General features: G+C 40.1%; 1 protein-coding gene across 1 annotated transcript in view; it reads left to right on the top strand.

The window, feature by feature from the left end:
* The window catches only part of NCKAP5 (NCK associated protein 5), a 546,232-nt gene that overhangs the window by 464,031 nt on the left and 63,156 nt on the right, over nt 1–19,045 (top strand). Inside the window, exon 16 of the mRNA XM_033163803.1 lies at nt 17,044–17,361. Within this exon, the coding sequence (XP_033019694.1) occupies nt 17,044–17,361 (318 nt within the window). The remainder of the gene's footprint in view (nt 1–17,043; nt 17,362–19,045) is intronic.

Raw genomic sequence — 19,045 nt, 5'->3', positions numbered from 1 at the left:
ATTCTCACATTTTAACGAGCCATTCTCTCTCTCTCCTCCCCACTGCCACCTAATTTTTCACTGTGGAAACTAACATTTTAACAAAGTGGAATGTGTGTGTGTAGTGTGAGGGTAAGGGGAAACTATGCTAATGGCACTAAGCTCAGGATACACTGTGCAATCCCTGGACTGGTGCCTGGATGCAGTGGTGAGCTGGATGAGGGTCCACAAATGGAGTTTGAATTCTGGGGAGAAAGACACCTTTGGGGTGGGTGGTTCTGATGTCCAGGAAATTGGTCATTTGTCTGTTCAGAAGGTGGCACTCCCTCTGAAGGAGCAAGTACACAGACCAGGTTCAAGGCCTATGTGCTAATCCATAAATCACAACTTGGGCTCAAAGTACCTTAAAGGCAATCTTGATTCCTTATGTTCCTCTTCAGTTGCTGAGATCCTTTGATCTCAGCAACACTCATGAGGTTTGATTCACCTTCACTAAAACAGAGCATTTAGTGCAGCAGGTCCTGCCCCTAGCAGTAGATGTTCTTCAGAAACCATCCCTCCCTCCCTTCAAACGTCTTTTGAGAACTTAATTGTTTAGACAGGTCTTTACAACATGCTTGTTCTTTTTCTTTTACCCAATGTGTATTTATTGGTGTTTATTATTGATGTTTTTATGGATCTTTTGTTGATTTTATCCTTGTACTCTACCCAGCTATATTTTTATGAAAGTGGGACTTATAGATTCATAAATAAATTAATAAACTAATAATTTTAATGAGAGAGATTCAGTTGTTACAATTGTCAGTGTAAGATCCTCAAATGGGTATCTGGTCTATAAAGTTAGATAATACGCAAGTTAAATAATATCCAGTGGACTACAGGTATAGCATTATGTGGCACAATGGTATTTTATCACAGTGAAGTACTCCTAGTTCTTATCATGCATGTTCCAGTTGCTTTGTATTCTGTTCAAAAGTGCTCTTAGCAAGCCAATAGATTTAAATAAGTTAATGGCTTCCTGGATGAGTCTTCTTTTAAAAGACCCTGAGAAGACAATGTAATACATATCAATAAACATATAAGATATTATCTCAGGCACTGCACCTTCACAAGATACTTTTACGGCTGGGGAAACCTTGGCTTACAGAAAAGCCATCATGCAACACAGCTGAAGTTATTCATCTAGAAATTGCAGAACAGAATTCTTAACTCCTAACTTCCCATCTGTGTGCTGTACCATCTCTTTGTCTCTCATCATAGTCATCGTTCAGCTTGGCTATTTGGTCCATTCATGCGCACAGTTTATATGCATAGTCAGAAATCTTATAAAATCTGGTATATATATTAAGATGCTACAAGGAATTGTCTCAGTTGCATTTTTCTTTTGCTGAGTTACAGAAGCAAGGATGTCAGGGAACCTCTTTGGCTGCTTCTTTCCCATCCTCTGTGTACCTAACTGCCTTACAAAATGTTTATAGTTTAATCCAGAGGTGGTGGCAGCTGTTGCCCTTTGAGGCTGGTGAGACAGGGAGAAAGTTAGCTATTGGTAGGGGGAGTCAGGGATAAAGCGTGTCCTCCATAAAAGAGGGCACATGTTGCAGTGCGACTGGCTATCCGACCCAGTGTTGTGGGTGGTTAATTTGAAGATAGCCACAACCCCCAATAGGTTGGTCCCGTGTTGCTGGGGGGCAATCTGGCCAATGGGGTGCTCCAAAGAAGCAGCAACGCAGGACCTATTTAAGCCCATGCGAGGCTACTGAGCTTCCTCTTTGGGGCTTTCACATCAGAACACCCGCCCACCTCTCCCTATATTTAGGGCTTGCACTTGACCTTGCTATGCCGTCGTGTGTCAACTGCCGTTGGGGCAGGGGCATGGCAAGAATTTTACGCATTTGGCTGATTGGCTGGTGCCACTTGGGTTTCGCCTGCCGTGTAGCAAATCATCACAACTTGTAAGTTGCAGATAGGCTCTGGTTCAGGTGATAGGCGTGGCACGTGATGTGGCCATGCCTATGCAAATGCAGGATATTCCGGTAAAGGAATCCAGGGACTCATTGGTTTGGCATTCCCTGAATGGGGTCCTGCCCGCACCCGAGTCCAGGGGACATCAGGGCGGCTGATTGGTACTCCTCCCAGCAGCTGTCCCTGGTGTTCATCCTTGGCTGTCCTACGAACGTGGCTGTGGGACAGGTCTGCCTGCAACGGTGCAGGGAGCTAGTGGAACCAGAACCTATGCAACCACTCACTTGATTGTAATCAATAAAGTTGTGGCCTAAATTCTGCCAAAAACCAAGCCAAATATCTGTCTCCCATCTGAATTTATTTGGGGAGGGTAAAAGGTCTAAACACGCAACAACAGCCAGAGCTAAAGTAGGAGGAACACTGCAAGACTGCAATCCTGTACACAGTAACACAATCAATTCCATGTATTTTGAGTCTTCACTCTTCGGGTGCACAGAAAAATACAGTTCTTTGTGCTAGAATTTTACACTAAGGTGAAGATTTTATTTTATAGTCTTGAATCCAGGCACTCCAGTCCATTAAAGTTCTTGATAATCATCTAGCTTATAGCCAAGCACTTTCTTATAACATCATTTTTTGCTTTCCAAGAACAACTTTGCAGAAGGTTCTGCAGTTTAATTTAAAAGCAATCTGATCAGAAAAGAAAGGTCTCTCTTTTCATATACTTTTGTTATTGTAAGTATCCTTATTTAGTGAAAATGTTGAGCTGAATTCAATGGATCTTGAAATGTTCTTGAAATTGAGGGTTGTTGGTATTGTATAGTGGTTGAGGGTATTTTTCAATCCCCATCTTTGGTCTTCTTATAAAGAAAGGGAGACAAGTGACGAAAAAATAAATTTCAATGAGAGACTGGAATTGTCTTGATAAGAGAGTTTTTATGTATTATTTGATAGAATGCTTAGTAAAGATAATGGCTATAAACAGTAGAGTTAGAATGAAGTTTCAGCATTTAAAGTACTTTGGTTATGGCAACAAAATCTGTATAAAGCATTTTCGTTCACTGGTTCTAATGCTGATTAATTCAGCATTACACTCATTCAGTTCTCTATAGCTTTCTCATTTAAACAGAAACATTAAATGGGCAATGATTGTATATTAAATTAATGTAACAGTCTTTCTTCAGTCCTTATCTGCCCACCCAGGTGTTTATTAAGTAATAAAGACATTGGTGAATTTAAGTTTTAATGATATAATCCTACCTTCACAAATACAAGTGAAGGCTTATTTCTTATGAGACCACACTTACGACATTGTCAATATTTTTCTCTAATAAGTATCTGTCTATTCAGCATAACCTAGTAAGTACCCAGCCTAGAAGTTTGATTAAGTTACAAGTCATAGTACTAGACAGGTACAAAATCAATGAAAAACCAGAGGAATCAAAGCTGTCTGAAATGTCAGTTGTAGCTCATTTGCTTACAATTTTTGAATGACAGAACTACAACAAATTTTGGAGCATGCAATACCTTGTTTTCAGCCTCTCCATTTCATTTCTCCACAGTTTTCTGCCCTACTACCATTAAAACAACAACAGTCAATATCACATGCATTCTGAGCATGTCCAGTCCTCATTGGGCTGGTGGGGGGGATTTTATTAAGGGAATCCCTTAAAAATCCCCAGTAAACCTTGGGTTTTCAGTCTAGCTACAGCCACCGCTTCCCCCCCAAAAAGCATCAGAGAGGGAAGGTTCTGAGCCAGGAAAATAGTGGTGGGATGCAGGAGGAAGATCAGAGGAAGCAGGGGGTTGCAGCTAGGTTGGAGGCTGAGCAATCAACAGTTTTAAGTGAGACTGAGACAGCTGAGGAGGAGGAAGAGGCTGAGGCTGCGGCAGATCCCCAGCTATCTGCATTCTGGATCCTATTCAGCTCAGTACATAACACTACCAGTTCCACTGTTTCCTTCCCCAATCCTCCTATGTCCCCAAGAACGAGAAGGGTGTTACATGTAGCAGAACAAAAGGCACAGAGATCCTCTCCTTGAAGGAGTTTGTGACTGTTGGGTAGGCAGCCGGCTGGGGAGGAGCCTTAGGAGGAAGTGGGAGGCTCAGATCCTCAGTTCTGGCAACGGTCTCGCCTGGCTAGTCCTACCTGTGGAGTTCTCTGTTGGGTTTTGTTTCTCTGAATAAAGAAAAAACCTTGAATTTCTGTGCTGAACTGCAACTGAACCATCACTGACATCTGGTAAGGGTGAGCGAGGCTAGAAAATCCACCTGCATGTCCCTCCCAATAGTAGTTTAGGCACCATGAGTTTTGTCAGGACAGGGAAAGGGAGAAAAATGCCAGCTGTGGCTCACTGCCTTCCTCCATTTCTTTTGTGATTACCTTCTGTTCTGTAGTCACTATGAACCAAGAAGTGGGAGGCCTTTGCTGTGGATGCTTAAGGACAATTGTTCATACCATTCAGGGTGAGAGCCAAGGTGGATTGGAGAGTGGGGCTGAAAGTGTAAGGTGTTAAGTTGCTCAAAAGCCATGGAATGGGGCCCTCAGTGTGTGAGAGACAGGGAGTTGCCATAGATGAAAAATAGGCTGGGAACTGTTACTATTAGACCATTGGTTGTTAATCAGTTTGAATGCCCTGTGTTCGTATTTGTTAGGTATTTGGCTAAATTGGAAATGATAGCTTTTGTCCTCGTTGTTGTTTTTCTTGTTTGCCTTAGGGTAGAATTGCTAATTTGTTCATTGGACCTGTTCATATGATTTTAGTATACTGTTTTTGCTCTGTTTATCTCTATTACTTTTGTGCCCTGCTCTGGGATTGAAAATATTCAATGAAGAGTGGGCTACAAGCACTGTAATTTAATAGATAAATAGATTCACTCTTAGTATACATAAATGGGGCCTGCATCAAAATGATAGAGTGTGGAATGTTCCTTTGCCTGCCAGCCAGATATGCCTTCTTCCATTCCCGACCACCCAGGTTTTCTGAGTTCCTCACCCACTCCCAATAGTGAGCCACATCCTGTGGCCACTCCCCAACTTAGATGTGTGTTTAAAGGTTTTTCTGTTTCTGTAAACCTTGGAGTTCTGCCAGACAGTTCTTGCACATGAATGATACTGTTTTGGCTACATAAGAACTTGCACTCATAGAACTGAGTTCACTATACTTTATGCCTTAGCTAGGTAACCTTTAGGATAATCTCTGGACAGTAGCATTTATACCTGGTACAACTGTTACCACCCTAATCCTCTCCATTTTGCTGGGTGCTTTAAGGGTGTACCACCACCTGGGAGGGACAAATTTGTAGGCGGAGGCTGGGCTACTAGAAACCCAGCATGGACTTAAGCTGTAAAGAGGCCGCAAGGACTTGACAGCCTTATGTGATACTACACTCTGTGAGCCTACAGACAAACTGATAGCCACAACACAAGATTCCAAACCTTATACAGTTGCTTCCAGACCTCCAGGAGAACAACAGGCCTAAAGTCCCGAGTGGTATACAGCGTGCATGTCTTGCAACCCAAGACATTCCTGAACCTACTCAGAAAGTGTAGTTCATGAGACCATAATTTTTGCATGAAACCTAAGTTCTTCTAGAATCAGTGAGGCAAGCTAGTTGCAACTACAGTTCCATTGATTCCAATACTACTGAGATGCAGCTGACTATTTGGATGGTGGTGGTGATGATGGCGATTATTTCAATTATTCAAATTTCCTAATCCTTACATAGTAGATCATAGTTATACCCACTGCATATTAGGCCATTAGCTTTACAGATCTTAGAAATGATACTGAGTTCATACATGACCACAGGTTTAAGTACCTACCTCCCAACTCTAGCCATCCACTATGCTATGTTGTTGTTCAGTCGTTCAGTCGTGTCCCACTCTTCGTGACCCCATGGACCAGAGCACGCCAGGCACGCCTATCCTTCACTGCCTCTCGCAGTTTGGCCAAACTCATGTTAGTAGCTTCGAGAACACTGTCCAATCATCTCATCCTCTGTCGTCCCCTTCTCCTTGTGCCCTTCATCCTTCCCAACATCAGGGTCTTTTCTAGGGAGTCTTCTCTTCTCATGAGGTGGCCAAAGTACTGGAGCCTCAACTTCAGGATCTGTCCTTCTAGTGAGCACTCAGGGCTGATTTCTTTAAGAATGGATAGGTTTGATCTTCTTGCAGTCCATGGGACTCGCAAGAGTCTCCTCCAGCACCATAATTCAAAAGCATCAATTCTTTGGCGATCAGCCTTTTTTATGGTCCAGCTCTCACTTCTGTACATTACTACTGGGAAAACCATAGTTTTAACTATACAGACCTTTGTCGGCAAGGTGATGTCTTTGCTTTTTAAGATGCTGTCTAGGTTGTCATTGCTTTTCTCCCAAGAAGCAGGCGTCTTCTAATTTCGTGACTGCTGTCACCATCTGCAGTGACCACTATGCTATACCAGCTTTTAAATGAAACCTGAGACCCAAGTATAGTCATCTTTTGCTACTGTATCAAATGGCTCTCCAGTTAGTAGTATTTATATGTATGATAATATTTTTTAAACTGTATTACAACAACTGTTCTTTGTTGTTACTTTACTATTTGGACCAGGTATGGGGAAACGTGCTACCACCACCCCTGCCAGATGTTGTTGGACCTGAACTCTCATTGGCCCCCAGTCAGCATGGCCAATACTTAGGAGTATCAGTTCCTGGTTTAGACTCTGTTGTTTTTTTTAAGGTTTCTCAATATCCTCTGAAAAAATATAGCCAGATGCATTGCATGGACGGAAAGGATATGATTAATGGGGTCTATGCATTAAGTCTGGCACGTGTCATACTGTAATGTCTCTATTAAGCTTGACATATTTGAGTAAATAATGTTTGCCTTAGAAAGAACTGAAAAACCAAAGTCAGATTAGGTGAGTGTTTTAATGAATTATTGAGATAGAGCAGAATCGTGCAACAAACTAAATGGGATTGAATGACAAAGTACAAATAGATCACACTTACAAGGCTTGCTTTAGAACCAAAAGGCATTGATTTGGCAAGGGAAAGAAAACAGAGAAAAAAATAATTCCAAAAGTTCCTCCCATGTGAAACAAAGAGCTATGTGCAGTAGATGTATTTCTACTTCCCGCCCCCTCCCAAAAGTAGTCTTTCATCATGAAACGTCACAGTGCTTGAGAATGCAACTTATCAATGTCAGTCTTAATTTCTTCCATCAACCCTTTTGATAGAAATTGAGAAGAATCATTTAGCAATCATCTTATCACTGCTGTAGTGTTTGAACCATTCATTTTACACATGATCAGATAAAGGAATGATATTTGCTTTATCTCCTCATTTGCCATCCAAAGAAATCTATAGAATCCCTAAATGTCTTTGCAGGCATATAGTAGGTTACCAGCTGTGAAAACATTCTCAGATAAAACCAGTAGCACTGAATCAATTTCCATTCTCTTTCTCATGTGGGATATATATATATATATATATATATATATATATATATATATGGATATGGTTTTCTTTCTTTAAAAAAGGTATCTATTCTGAGGTGTTGCAGTTTGATAAGAAGAATGGCAGCAGATCAAGTTTTTCAGCAGGCATTTATGTGTGCACAATGTTACCTGTAATCACACATCTTCTAGCACTTCCAGAGGGAGGCTTGTTTCCTAAGGCATCCAAGAGACCTGGTTTTTTTAAAAAAATGTAATAGACCTAACAAGAGCATGTGTATACACAGACATCATTCTTTGTAGTCACCGCTTTATGGTTTTTGAAGAGAGGACTAGAGAACTGAAATGTAACCGAAAAATTGACACTGGAAGCATATGTGCCAGTACATTTTTCATGGAAGTAGTTGAATACCTGAAAAAACCATCTGTTAAATGTCTTTCCATTTAAAGAATGATCCTCCTTTTATCAACTTTTTTAAAGGGGAACATGAAATAATGGTTCAGAATCAACATACAGGTCTGATCTTGAAAATAAATGCAGCATAGTATCTTCTTGCTTTAAAAGTCAGCCTTCATTAAAAAAAAATCTTATTTATTTATTTATATCATTTATAAAGGTAAAGGTAAAGGTACCCCTGACCATTAGCTCCAGTCGCGGACGACTCTGGGGTTGTGCGCTCATCTCGCTCTATAGGCTGAGGGAACCGGCGTTTGTCCGCAGACAGCTTCCGGGTCATGTGGCCAGCATGACTAAGCCACTTCTGGCGAACCAGAGCAGTGCACAGAATCATTTATAGTCATCTTTTTATCGATTTCAATACAGTTTACAAAAATTGTACATATTCAGCAGATAAAAGCACAATTAAACTTTATGTGATAGAAAATTAGCCTCCACTCTGGGCATCATCTTGGTTATGGGAATGATTGGATCTTTGCTAAACTCTGAAAGTACTTCGAATAGACATAGTTTACAGGGACTTGTTGAAATGGTGTCATATAGAAATAACTGCACTTCAGGCATATACACATGTAATAAGAAATCATTGTAACTTGAAGATTACATAAAACCCTGTCTTCCCTGAATAATAAGAATCTACCATGCATTAGTATCTTTTAAATAATGTCAAGTTACTGTTCGTCACAGTCTGGTGGAGACAAATAATTGCTTTCTGCTTCTAAGAGATAGTACACATGGCACTTGTCTAATTGCCAATTTTTCTGCAGCATTACTGTGGCATGCAGTTTAGTTATCCCTCCTCTAAGGGGAACACAATAGCATTTGGCTCAACTTACTTGTTAGACAAAGTAATTTTAAAAAAACAAACTTTAACCTTCTGTTTATGTAAAGCTAAAATACTGTATTATGTTAATTTAGCCTGTTTTGCTTTTTCTCAAAAAGGAAAGCATTTCTGTTTGTTTGCAAGACCCTACAATTATGTTCTATTAAGTTCAGTGAAATATATGTGCTTGCAAGTAGTTTTGTTGCCTGCTTCCCCCATGTTTTTGGCCAATAATAATGGTAGAACATGTTCTCTATGCAGTGTTGTTGTTTCAGGCTTCCCTTGTTCCAAGGTTTCTGTAAGTTTTAACTGTGGCCTGAGTTGCACGTCACACTAAGCCAAACCACTGCTTAGCACAAATGTGTGAGAGGTCCTGGAGAAGAGATTGCAGACATTTTGCTCCTCTCTGGTAGTTCTGCTGCTGTGCTGTGCTTGAGCAAAGTAAAGGCTTGACATACTGTGTCATCCAAAACTAGAATCGTGGTTTTACTCTCCCATAGGGTAAATATTGGTCACACTTCATAGTTAGTTTAGAGAGAGCTAAACCACAAGCCTGGATTCAGAAGACACACTAAGCCTAGCCATTGCTTTGTTCAAGAGCAAAATGATACTGATCTCCTCTCTGGGAGCCTGCACATTTGTGCTAAGCTAGGGTTGGTTTAGTGTGACTGCAAACCAGGCTTTTGTGTGCCAAATATACTATATCAGGAGAGAATGGATGAGTGTGATTTTGGGGGTGAAGTCAAACCGCTGGAAGGTTACAGTACCTGTAGAAACCAATATAGGAGAGAGATGTTTTGTTGTAGCTGAGGTGGATGAAGGTTGTGCACAATGCAGATGCAAATGCACAATGGCGTTACTTGTCTCTGCACTCCTCCCAGCAGTCATTCCTCCTGACTGTCTCCAGGCACTGCACTCATCTGCAAGGGATTCCCACACGACAGCAACAACATTATGACATGTAAGCGTTTTTTCAAACGCCAGGATGCTCCAGTGGCCAGATCACAAGTATCTGCTTTTAAAGTTAGTCTTCTACTTTAGATTTTGCATGTAATATGATATGCTTCATAAGAAACCTTAATGCTTAGGTGGCTTTTTTTAGTATGCTTCCACTCTTGAAAGGGTCAAGGTTTTTTAATTATTATACAGTCCACTCCGGATTTGTGCGGGGGTTGTGTTCTAGGTCTTCACACGCATCAGTGGAGCGTGCATAAGCCTATTTCACACCATTACATTCTGCTGTGCCCCATTATGCCCCCATCCCATTCCCCCCATTACACCCCCTTTCCAAGCCACTTCTAGGTCACCATGATGTGCGCTCATAGTCGCACATCAATTGGACAGGCACAAATCGGTCATTTCTGTACATTGGATATAGATATAGATATAGATATAGATATAGATATAGATATAGATATAGATATAGATATATAGATATAGGCAAGCTTAAAATGTGAGCCAGCTCCCTATTCAGGAAATGAGTGAAGGGCATTTAGATTTTAGAGTAGATGTCCACCAACGTGTAATCTGCCTCTGCCTCTGATAGGAACATAGGATGCTGCCTTATACCAAGTAAGAGAATTGGTTATTCTGGCTCAGTAGTGTCAATACTGACTGGCAGCATCTCTCCACAGTTTCAGTCAGGGGTCTTTCCCAGCCCTATCTCTGCCAGCAATTGAACCTTGAACTTTTTGCATGTGAAGCGTGTGCTTTATGACTGAGCTATAAGGTTGCACTGTTGAATCCTAAATCATGTAAGACCCATCAAGTGAATTAATATTAATTACCCACCAATTTTCATTCCAGAATTCAAACTATCTTTTATATTTCAGACATTTGTTACATGGAAAACACACTTCTTCAAATAAATCAGTATTTGAACGTTGGCTTTAAATAATCACCATTTGTTACTACCTGCTGCTTCCTGCTTAGCTACCGCTCGCTTCAGATTCAGAGATTTGAATGTCATTTAGTCTGGGGCAGGTGAATTTGTGTTCTGAAAAGGAGGGGAATCCATTTCCGATGCCATATTTGTATCCATTCATTCTTTTGTGTAGGGCATGGCCTATGTAGAAATCAGAACGACATTTCTGGCAGATTGTCCCATATATCTTGTAGCTTATGTATTTAGGTCCTGTAATACTATTACCAGAGTAGACATGGGGACAAGAGTTGACATTTGGATTTGTTGTAGGGTCTGGTTCTTGTTTATTTCTCTGTTGTGTTGCCTGCTCTTGCTGCTGCTTGGATGTTTTTGGTTGAGGGTGGGGTAATTGGTTAAAAAAAAGAAGAGTACAGAATTGTCACCCAAGGACTGTGAGTATCATTGTCCAGGATAAGCTTTAGATCTCTGATGATTTGTTGTAGTGGTTTTAGCTGGGAGTCATAGGTAACAAGAAGTGGTCTGGGTCTGTTTCATAGTAGATTATTCCTTGATGGAAACCAGACAGAAGCATGTAAATATCTGCAGTAAGTTTCTGATATAAGTTGGTGCTTGTGTGTCCATTATGTAGTTGCACAGTAGTGACCAGAAAGTGGATGAACTGCATGGGCTGATTTAGGCTCAGATGAGTAGTGTTAAGTAGCTGAAGCCTTAGTTGAACTGTATTTCACCCTTTTACAGCCATGTCAAGTTTACACCTGACAACTGAGGGTCACACTCTGTGCATCTGAAGGATCTGATCCATGAAAGCTTGTATTATAATAACATTTGTTAAGCTCTTTAAGGTGCCACAAAACTCTTTTTGTTATTTCTGCTGCAAGAGACTCACAATACTTTCCCAGTGGAAATTATTACTGAAGGTGGTTTCACTGCTTCTCAGGCTTGTACATGATTCGGCTTTTAAAGAAAACTATAAACAACTGCTTCATTCAGCTTTGACTAATTAGATCAAATGATGCTATAGCCCTAAAGAAATAATCCACTTTAAAACTGACATTGATTTGGCAGATATATATTAGTGTGTGTGTTTTTTCACTTGTTTTAGCATTTCCGAGAATGGAAAGGACAGGCAAATAAAGAGATCTGCTCTGCCATCTGTAGTTTGAGATTGTCTTGCCAACAACACATGTAGCTTAAAAGTGTTCATTAGCAGCACACAACAACAAAAAAGGCTGTAAAAACCTATTTGCATTGGAGGTGCTATGAAAAAGAGAGACTAATATTTGGAAGTTAGAACATGTAAAAATTATTGGGCCAGCCTGGACTGCTATGGTCTCCACATATTTTTTATAAGGAACAGTTCAGTGCAACTTTGAAGGTGTAGGCATGTCCCATTCTCACTTACGGCTTGCAGAACAAAATTACTAATATTATAGCAAGGGCTGAACAGAGGAACAGAGTGGCTTTGGTCCATTAATTAAACGTGAATCCAAATGATGTCGCAATTTTTATTTTTTAATAATGTGTACTCTGTTCTTCTGCACAGCAGTAGTCACTCATACGCACAGCAGTAGTTAAAAATTCAAGAAAAGTAAAAGCATGAAGATTGTCAACAGAATCAATAGTTTGTTTAAAAGGGAAACTTTTCAATTGAGTAGACTGCTGCAGTGCACTGTAAATGGGGATGCCTTTGAATATGGTTCAGAAATGAAAGCTAGTGCAGAATGCAACTGGTGTTAGTTGGGGCAAGACACTCCAGCTGCAATGGTTGCCAATTCATTTCTGGGCTCAGTTCAAAGTGCTTTAAAGCCCCAAATTGTTTGAAACCAAGTTACGTGAAAGGACAGTGTGAATCCATGTGAACCATCAGAGGTTCTGCTTATGGATGCACCAGTGGATACAGTTAGATGGGTGGCCACATGAGATAGGGATTTTTCATTGGTGGCACCCTGTTTATGGAACTCCCTTCCCGGTGAGTTTTATGTAGCACTCTCCTTCTTTTCTTTCAGAAGATCAATTCTGGTCAGCTTTTGGTTAAGATGAGCTGGGGTGGCTCATATTCAATGTTGGGAATGAGGGTGCTGGCTATGGTATTTTTATGTAGTCTTGGTATCTCCTGATTGTCTGCCTTATATATAAGGAGTTAAATTATGTATTGATTTTAATTACATAGTTCATAATGTTTTATTGTGTTGCGATTTTTATTGTGAGCCACTTTGGGAGGATCTGTGATCCTGAAAAGCAGCATAGAGGATCTCAGTATAAATGAATAAGCAGAGAAATAGAATTTGCAGCAGAACACAAATAGGGGAAGCTAACCTAACTTTTTGGAGCAGAGTTACAGGGTCACATACAGGGTGCCATTGCAGAAAATGCCCTCTCTCATGTTGCCACCAGCCTTGGCTCAGAAACCAATGCATTGTTAAAGGCGTCGTTTTTAAGGCAAAATATTTATATGGGATCATATGGAGAGAACCTTTTAAGATTCACAGTTTGAAAGAATGAAAACAGAATTTGAAAGAGCCTTGCTTACTAGGGCAGAGTTAAATAACCAATGGAGAATATTATAAAAACATCAATACATAGGAACATAAAATTGAAAGGGAAAAGATTTGTTACATCATTTTGAGTATCGTCAGCCAATATGAAATAGCTCACCGCAGTATATTCTGAAGTCCTTTATGCAGTCTAATTTTAAATTGCCCAAGCAGTGGAACTTCTAAATTTTCCCTTGAGGGAATCTGCCACAATTTTAAAGAGCTCGCTATCGGGAGATGTTATCAGACATTTAGCCTAAATTTTGCTCAGATTTAAGCCAGCACTTCTTAATCGGTCTCTTGGGTATTTACTTTTTAAGCTACATGTAAATTGCCATTACAATCCTTTTAACCGCTATTTGGACATACTAGCTCCAGGACACATGGGTAATATATTTAAGTGACAGAAGCTGTGTTCATGTGAACAAAAGCAAATATCATTAGGTCCTTCAGTAGGAGTTAATCAGAAGTCTGTGCCTTCCGTTTGGTGCTGTTCATGCTTTGTATACCTAAATGCATTCCTAACTTGCCCTTCACCCAAAAGAGAATATAGAAATGATGTGAAAATATAAAGAATTAATCTTTACTTTAGCAAGTTTTCACATGTGAAGGGTGGGATCATGTTTTGCACTGAGCACACCCAGGTCCTACAAGCCATATGTTTAATGTAACATACTGTATCTGGTGCTGAAGTTTGTTTGTTTTTTGGAAAGGATATGCAGTAATCTTGTTGGTGTGTAACATGGTTACAAGAGAACAAGCTTTTTCAGTGTTTGCATCATTAATGTGGGAAGTTTGGCTGGTGCATCCTGCTTTAGCACAACTTGTAACTACCATCTCACCCCAAGTTCCAACTACCTCCCTAGGTTGCCAGCTATAAGGTATCCAAAGGGGTGTTTTTTGGTTGGTTTTAGTTTTTAATAATGTGCTCCTCAGATTCTTTTTTTTTTTTTCATCACTTATAGTCTGTTCCCATTTCTGTTACCAAAGTTTGCGGCCCTTTTTGTTTTCCTCATTTGGAGGAGACTTCCATTTTCTGAAGGAAGCCTTCTTGCCTCTAATAACTTCCTTAACTCTGTCTGCTGACCATATTGTTGTCCTCTTGGCCCTCCTGGTACCTTTCCTGATCTGCAGTATACATATTAGCCGAGCTTCTATTATTTTAGTTTTGAATAACCACCAAGAATTATTGAAGGATTTCACTCTCTTCCTTTCAACCTCCTTTCTACCAGTCCCATTTTGAGGAAATTGCTTCATTTGAAGGACCCAGTGCATAAGTCACCATTTCTCACTCCATCACAAACCCCATAAATGTAGATTGATGATAGAAACCAAAATTATAGTTCCATTGACAGCCATAAGCAGGGATCCAGCACAAAATGTACAGAAGGAGAGGGAGGAGGGAGGACCTGCCGTAAACAGAGTTACAGCATGTAGTTGTCTTGACTCTAGAATTCAGAGAACAAAAGAGCTTGGGCTGGAGTCTTTTTCTCTTGGAAATAAATCTTTTGAGAATTGCAAGTGTTTGGTTATGAAAGAGTGTACTGCCTTTCTGTATGGCTCCCTACAGCAGTGTCAGTTTCTTTGTCTTCATCATTCCCTTTTGCCACTAGACATTTGAATTCATTTCTGTAAAGCACTGGTTTTCAATCAGTGTGCCGTGGGACCCTGGGGTGCCTTGAATAATAGTCAGGGGTGCTGCGGGCAACACTGGCCTCTGTCCCTTTTTCCTTCTCTCCCTCCTCTGATGCCCTCTCACATCTCTGCCTTCCAAAGGCTTGCACAGCTGTTTATTGCAGCAGCCCTGGCTATAAGCTCCATAGGCAAATGGCACTTCTGGGAGGCACCTTTATTTGGGAGAAGCTCAGAGACCAGGGACAGCAGTAGCTGCTGCCCGGAGGACTCCCAGGGAAAGGGGAGAGCAGAGGAGGCTGAGGGAACACTCCACAAGGGAGGGTGTTCAAAAAGGGATGAGGGGCTGCCAGCTCTGCAGGCAACGGGTGACATAACTGGGCTCCTGAGCCCCACAGGGGTGCCACAGAAAGAATGTAGTTGGTTAAGGGAGCCGTGGACTCAAAAAGGTTGAAAACCTCTGCTGTAAAGTCTTCTCCATTATCAGTGCTTTAAGGGGGAATTTGATTTAATTGCCTTCCAGTTCTGGAATATTTGATATTTCTGATATTACATGTATTGTACAAGCTGAAGAGGTGGGCATCTAATTTGTACAAGTAGAAAGATAATGTAATGTATTTGTTTTCTTCACTGTACAAAACTAATGAACCTGCTGAAACTAGAAATGAGGATTAAAATGGTATTCAGCAAAATGAAAATAAATTAAGCCAAATTGGACATAGTGAAGGTTTCTATTATAGTTGGATGCTATGGTCAGTAAATATATTATTATAAAGAGGGATTCATAGACTACAACATCATGTGGTCTATAATAAAATGTCTGAGGCCTTACCACTCCACTGACAGACATGGAAATGTCAAAACAAAACTCATCAATGAAAACAAAAGGCTTAGGAAAGCAGAATATTTTCTGGATTGACTTCCATCTCCACCTCCCTGCAATGTTAGTGAATACATATAGATCAGACCATGTGGTGAGCATGATTAGATTTGAATGTACCTGCAGGGCTGTTATGGTTGCCACTGCCAGCACCCTTTGGGAAGAGTTTCTTTTTAAGCCTGGCTTAATACTCTGCACAAAAGAAGCAAGCTGAGTCAACTGATCACACACCCTGAGCTTTAGTTCCATGTATGGGAGCTGTCCGTGGTGCTGAAATGGCAGTCAGTTATGCAGAAGCAAAATTACTTCCAAAGTTATTCCAATGCTTCCTTAATATCACTTTTTGTAAACTGAACATGTTTGCATACTCAACCAAATTTCATCTGAAGTTAAGTACATGTAATAGCTAGAATGTGTGTTTACCTTTTTTATTTCTTTATATATATATATATATATATATATATATATATATATATATATATATATAAATTTATATTATTGGTCCTGAAAGAAACCTATGATTTAAGATATTCACATTCTACCTTGACATTTATTCTGTGTAGCCTGTAACCCCATAGAGTTCCTATACTGGGTTGAGGCTTCTGTGCTATAAACTAGTGAGGCACGAATGAATTTGGATGCCCATACTTGAATTATATAACAGGTGCAATATTTCTTGCTGAAGTCCCAGCTATCGAAGACTGACACATCCACAAATAATTAATGAACTGGCTAAACAGGCAAACATAATCACTGGTAGCAGCTAACTCTTTTGGATTGAGATGCCTTCTGTAAAGACAGTGAACATAATCATTTATTGTTGTGGATAAAATTAGCCCACGGCAGTATGTGGAGTCTAAACAATAATAGAAAAAAGCTGTGATGAAAGTCCCCCTAGAAAAAAACAAAATACTACAGTTGTAACAAAAGGTATCATCTTACCAACTGTGTTATTCTTTGAGCTTTGTGTACAAATGCTCCTGATTAAACTGAATTCAATTGCATACTTAAGCACTTTGCTTAAGAAGATTATGAATTGGGCCTTTTATAATGTATGTCTCCTAATCAAACAGACACAAGTTAGTCATGCAGCTATGATTAATTCTGTGCTGAGTATTTTATTTCAGTTGAGAAACGGCACTTTTTTCTTACAAATGAAAAAAATTATCTATGCCAAAATACTGGAAGGACCCCATTATCATAAGCATAGTACTTCTTTGGTACCAAACATGTTTGAACTTATGATCCACTGAGTCTGTTCTTGACCAATATTGTACATTATGACCGACAGTGGGCCTCTAAGATCTCCAGTGTTTTAGCTAGAGATACTAGAGGCTGAACCTGATGCCCTTTGTGGGTGAAGCAGTTTTCTCTTGTTTCTTCAATGTGTCCTTTGTTTTTTGTAGTTTTTGTCAGGTTCCCCAAATTACACTGTATTCCTCTTTCTTAGAAAACTGCTGCCAAATGAGGACACTGGACAGTGGGATAGGAACCTTTCCTCTCCCAGACTCAGGAAACCGCTCGACTGGACGACACGTTTCTAAACAAGAACTGGATTTAGAAGCTGACGTTTTCATATCACCTGTGCAAGCTTTCCCTCCGGCTTCTTCTGAGAAAGCCAAAACCCTTGAGCGAGAAGTGCCTTCAACAGCTAATAAGGACCAGGGATCTGTGGAGAGCATAATAACACATTCAACATCAGATCCTGCCATGACTGCTAAGGGTGTACAGACTTTTCAGAGTCGCCTTCCAAAGCCAGCCTCTGCAGGTAAAATGACAGTTGTACTGGAAATTAGATCTTTTGTGCCCTGGTGCCTGTTCCCATTAGTGGAGACCTGTACTAATGACATTGGATGAAAGACATATGAAATGTACAGCTGAAAAGACTCTTCAAGTCACTGCAGAAGGTTAACAAGCTGGAGACTGCACTGACGTGGAAATCTTGTTAAATAAAATACTAATCTATAAAACAACAATTGCTGTATGTCTATAAGCAGCCCAGTGATAAATTTAAAGCATACACCAAGAATGTTTACCAAAAACAAGTCCATGAGGCTTCAGAGATGTCACAACTGTTGCTTCCTAAATTTTCTTTAAATATAGATATGACTGTATTGTGAAAGTTAAACAGCAGTTACTTTGCTAATAGAATGTGGTGACTTCTGATAAATGTTGGAATGAATTTTTCTTCCAATGAAAGGATAGATCCCCATGATTACTCCTGTAATGTGATATTTACACTTTCAGTCCCAGGGATTAATGGACAGTTGCCCTCTTGTTGATCAGCATGGGTTGGATCCATTTTAGGTTAGTTGAACTTCAGTGGTATTTAAGTCCTGGTATCTTTTTACATAGATTTAAATGGGGCCTAAGTGCAACTAACATTATCCAGCTTGATGTGTTCAAACCTTTCATGCAATATAATAGACATTTTATCATAATCAGACTGGCTACTACAAGAGATGCAACCTGTGTCATGCTTCGCTTATATTAAGACACCCACTGCTTGTTAAGTGTAGTTGTTGAGATTCCTGTTTAATTTATGGCACTGTTAGGGTGGTTTAGAATAGAGGTATATTTTGTAAAGCATTGATGTGCCTACCTTATTGACTCCAGAAAAGGGTAGCATGGCAATGACACTTCAAAACCATGTGCAGAGATACTAGTGGATAGTATAGTTTTCAGACATTGTCCAGGGGTACATACTTACAACATAAAGTGTTGGATAGTGGTTGCTCCCATGGTCAAACAAGATTTACACTGGAGCAATTGCTAACATTGTGAAATAAACATAAAGCTTAAAGCAACCTAACAATAAATGTTAGTTTTTGATAAATATGAGAACAACACAGGAATACATCACTATACAAGGAGCACAAAATTCCGGAAATCCAGCTAGGGAGCATGTGCCCTTATATATAAAACATACAAATCAGTAACAACATGAAACAGAAGTGACATACTAAGTCCCCAAATCTTCCATTTGTTGTTCTTAGGAGTACTTTTTATTATATGTATCTCAACTCAGTATAGTTCCTAATGCATAAAGCTATTCATTTGTTGCATTATGTATGGAGTTCAGGGCTGAAAAGATACCTTTAGAATGAATGCTTGAAGCACAGCAGCGCTTGTCTTTGTTGTTATATTGTCTGTTTCCTCCTCCTCCTCCCCTGCATTCCCCAGTACCAACAGTGGTTTGCCTGAAGAATGCTTATCATATCCCTGACTTTCAGAACTTCACTCAAGGCACTGCTGTGATTACGGAGATAGCAGCTTAATTTAAGAATTGAGGGCTAGAGAAGGAGGGGGAGGTCTATTCCAATGTTGCCCTGATGTTCTTTCAAAGTGGCTTCTGAATGAAATACTGTACAGGCCACGGTGCTCAAGGCTAGATTCCCCACCCTCATGGCCATTCTCAACAATTCCTCATGCTTCCTCCTCTGTTCAGCTCT

The sequence above is a fragment of the Lacerta agilis genome, chromosome 1 (assembly GCF_009819535.1).
Source record: "Lacerta agilis isolate rLacAgi1 chromosome 1, rLacAgi1.pri, whole genome shotgun sequence".
Classification (NCBI taxonomy): Eukaryota; Metazoa; Chordata; class Lepidosauria; order Squamata; family Lacertidae; genus Lacerta; species Lacerta agilis.
Note: the sequence above shows the minus strand (reverse complement) of the source record. Positions and strands in the feature narration are given on the sequence as shown.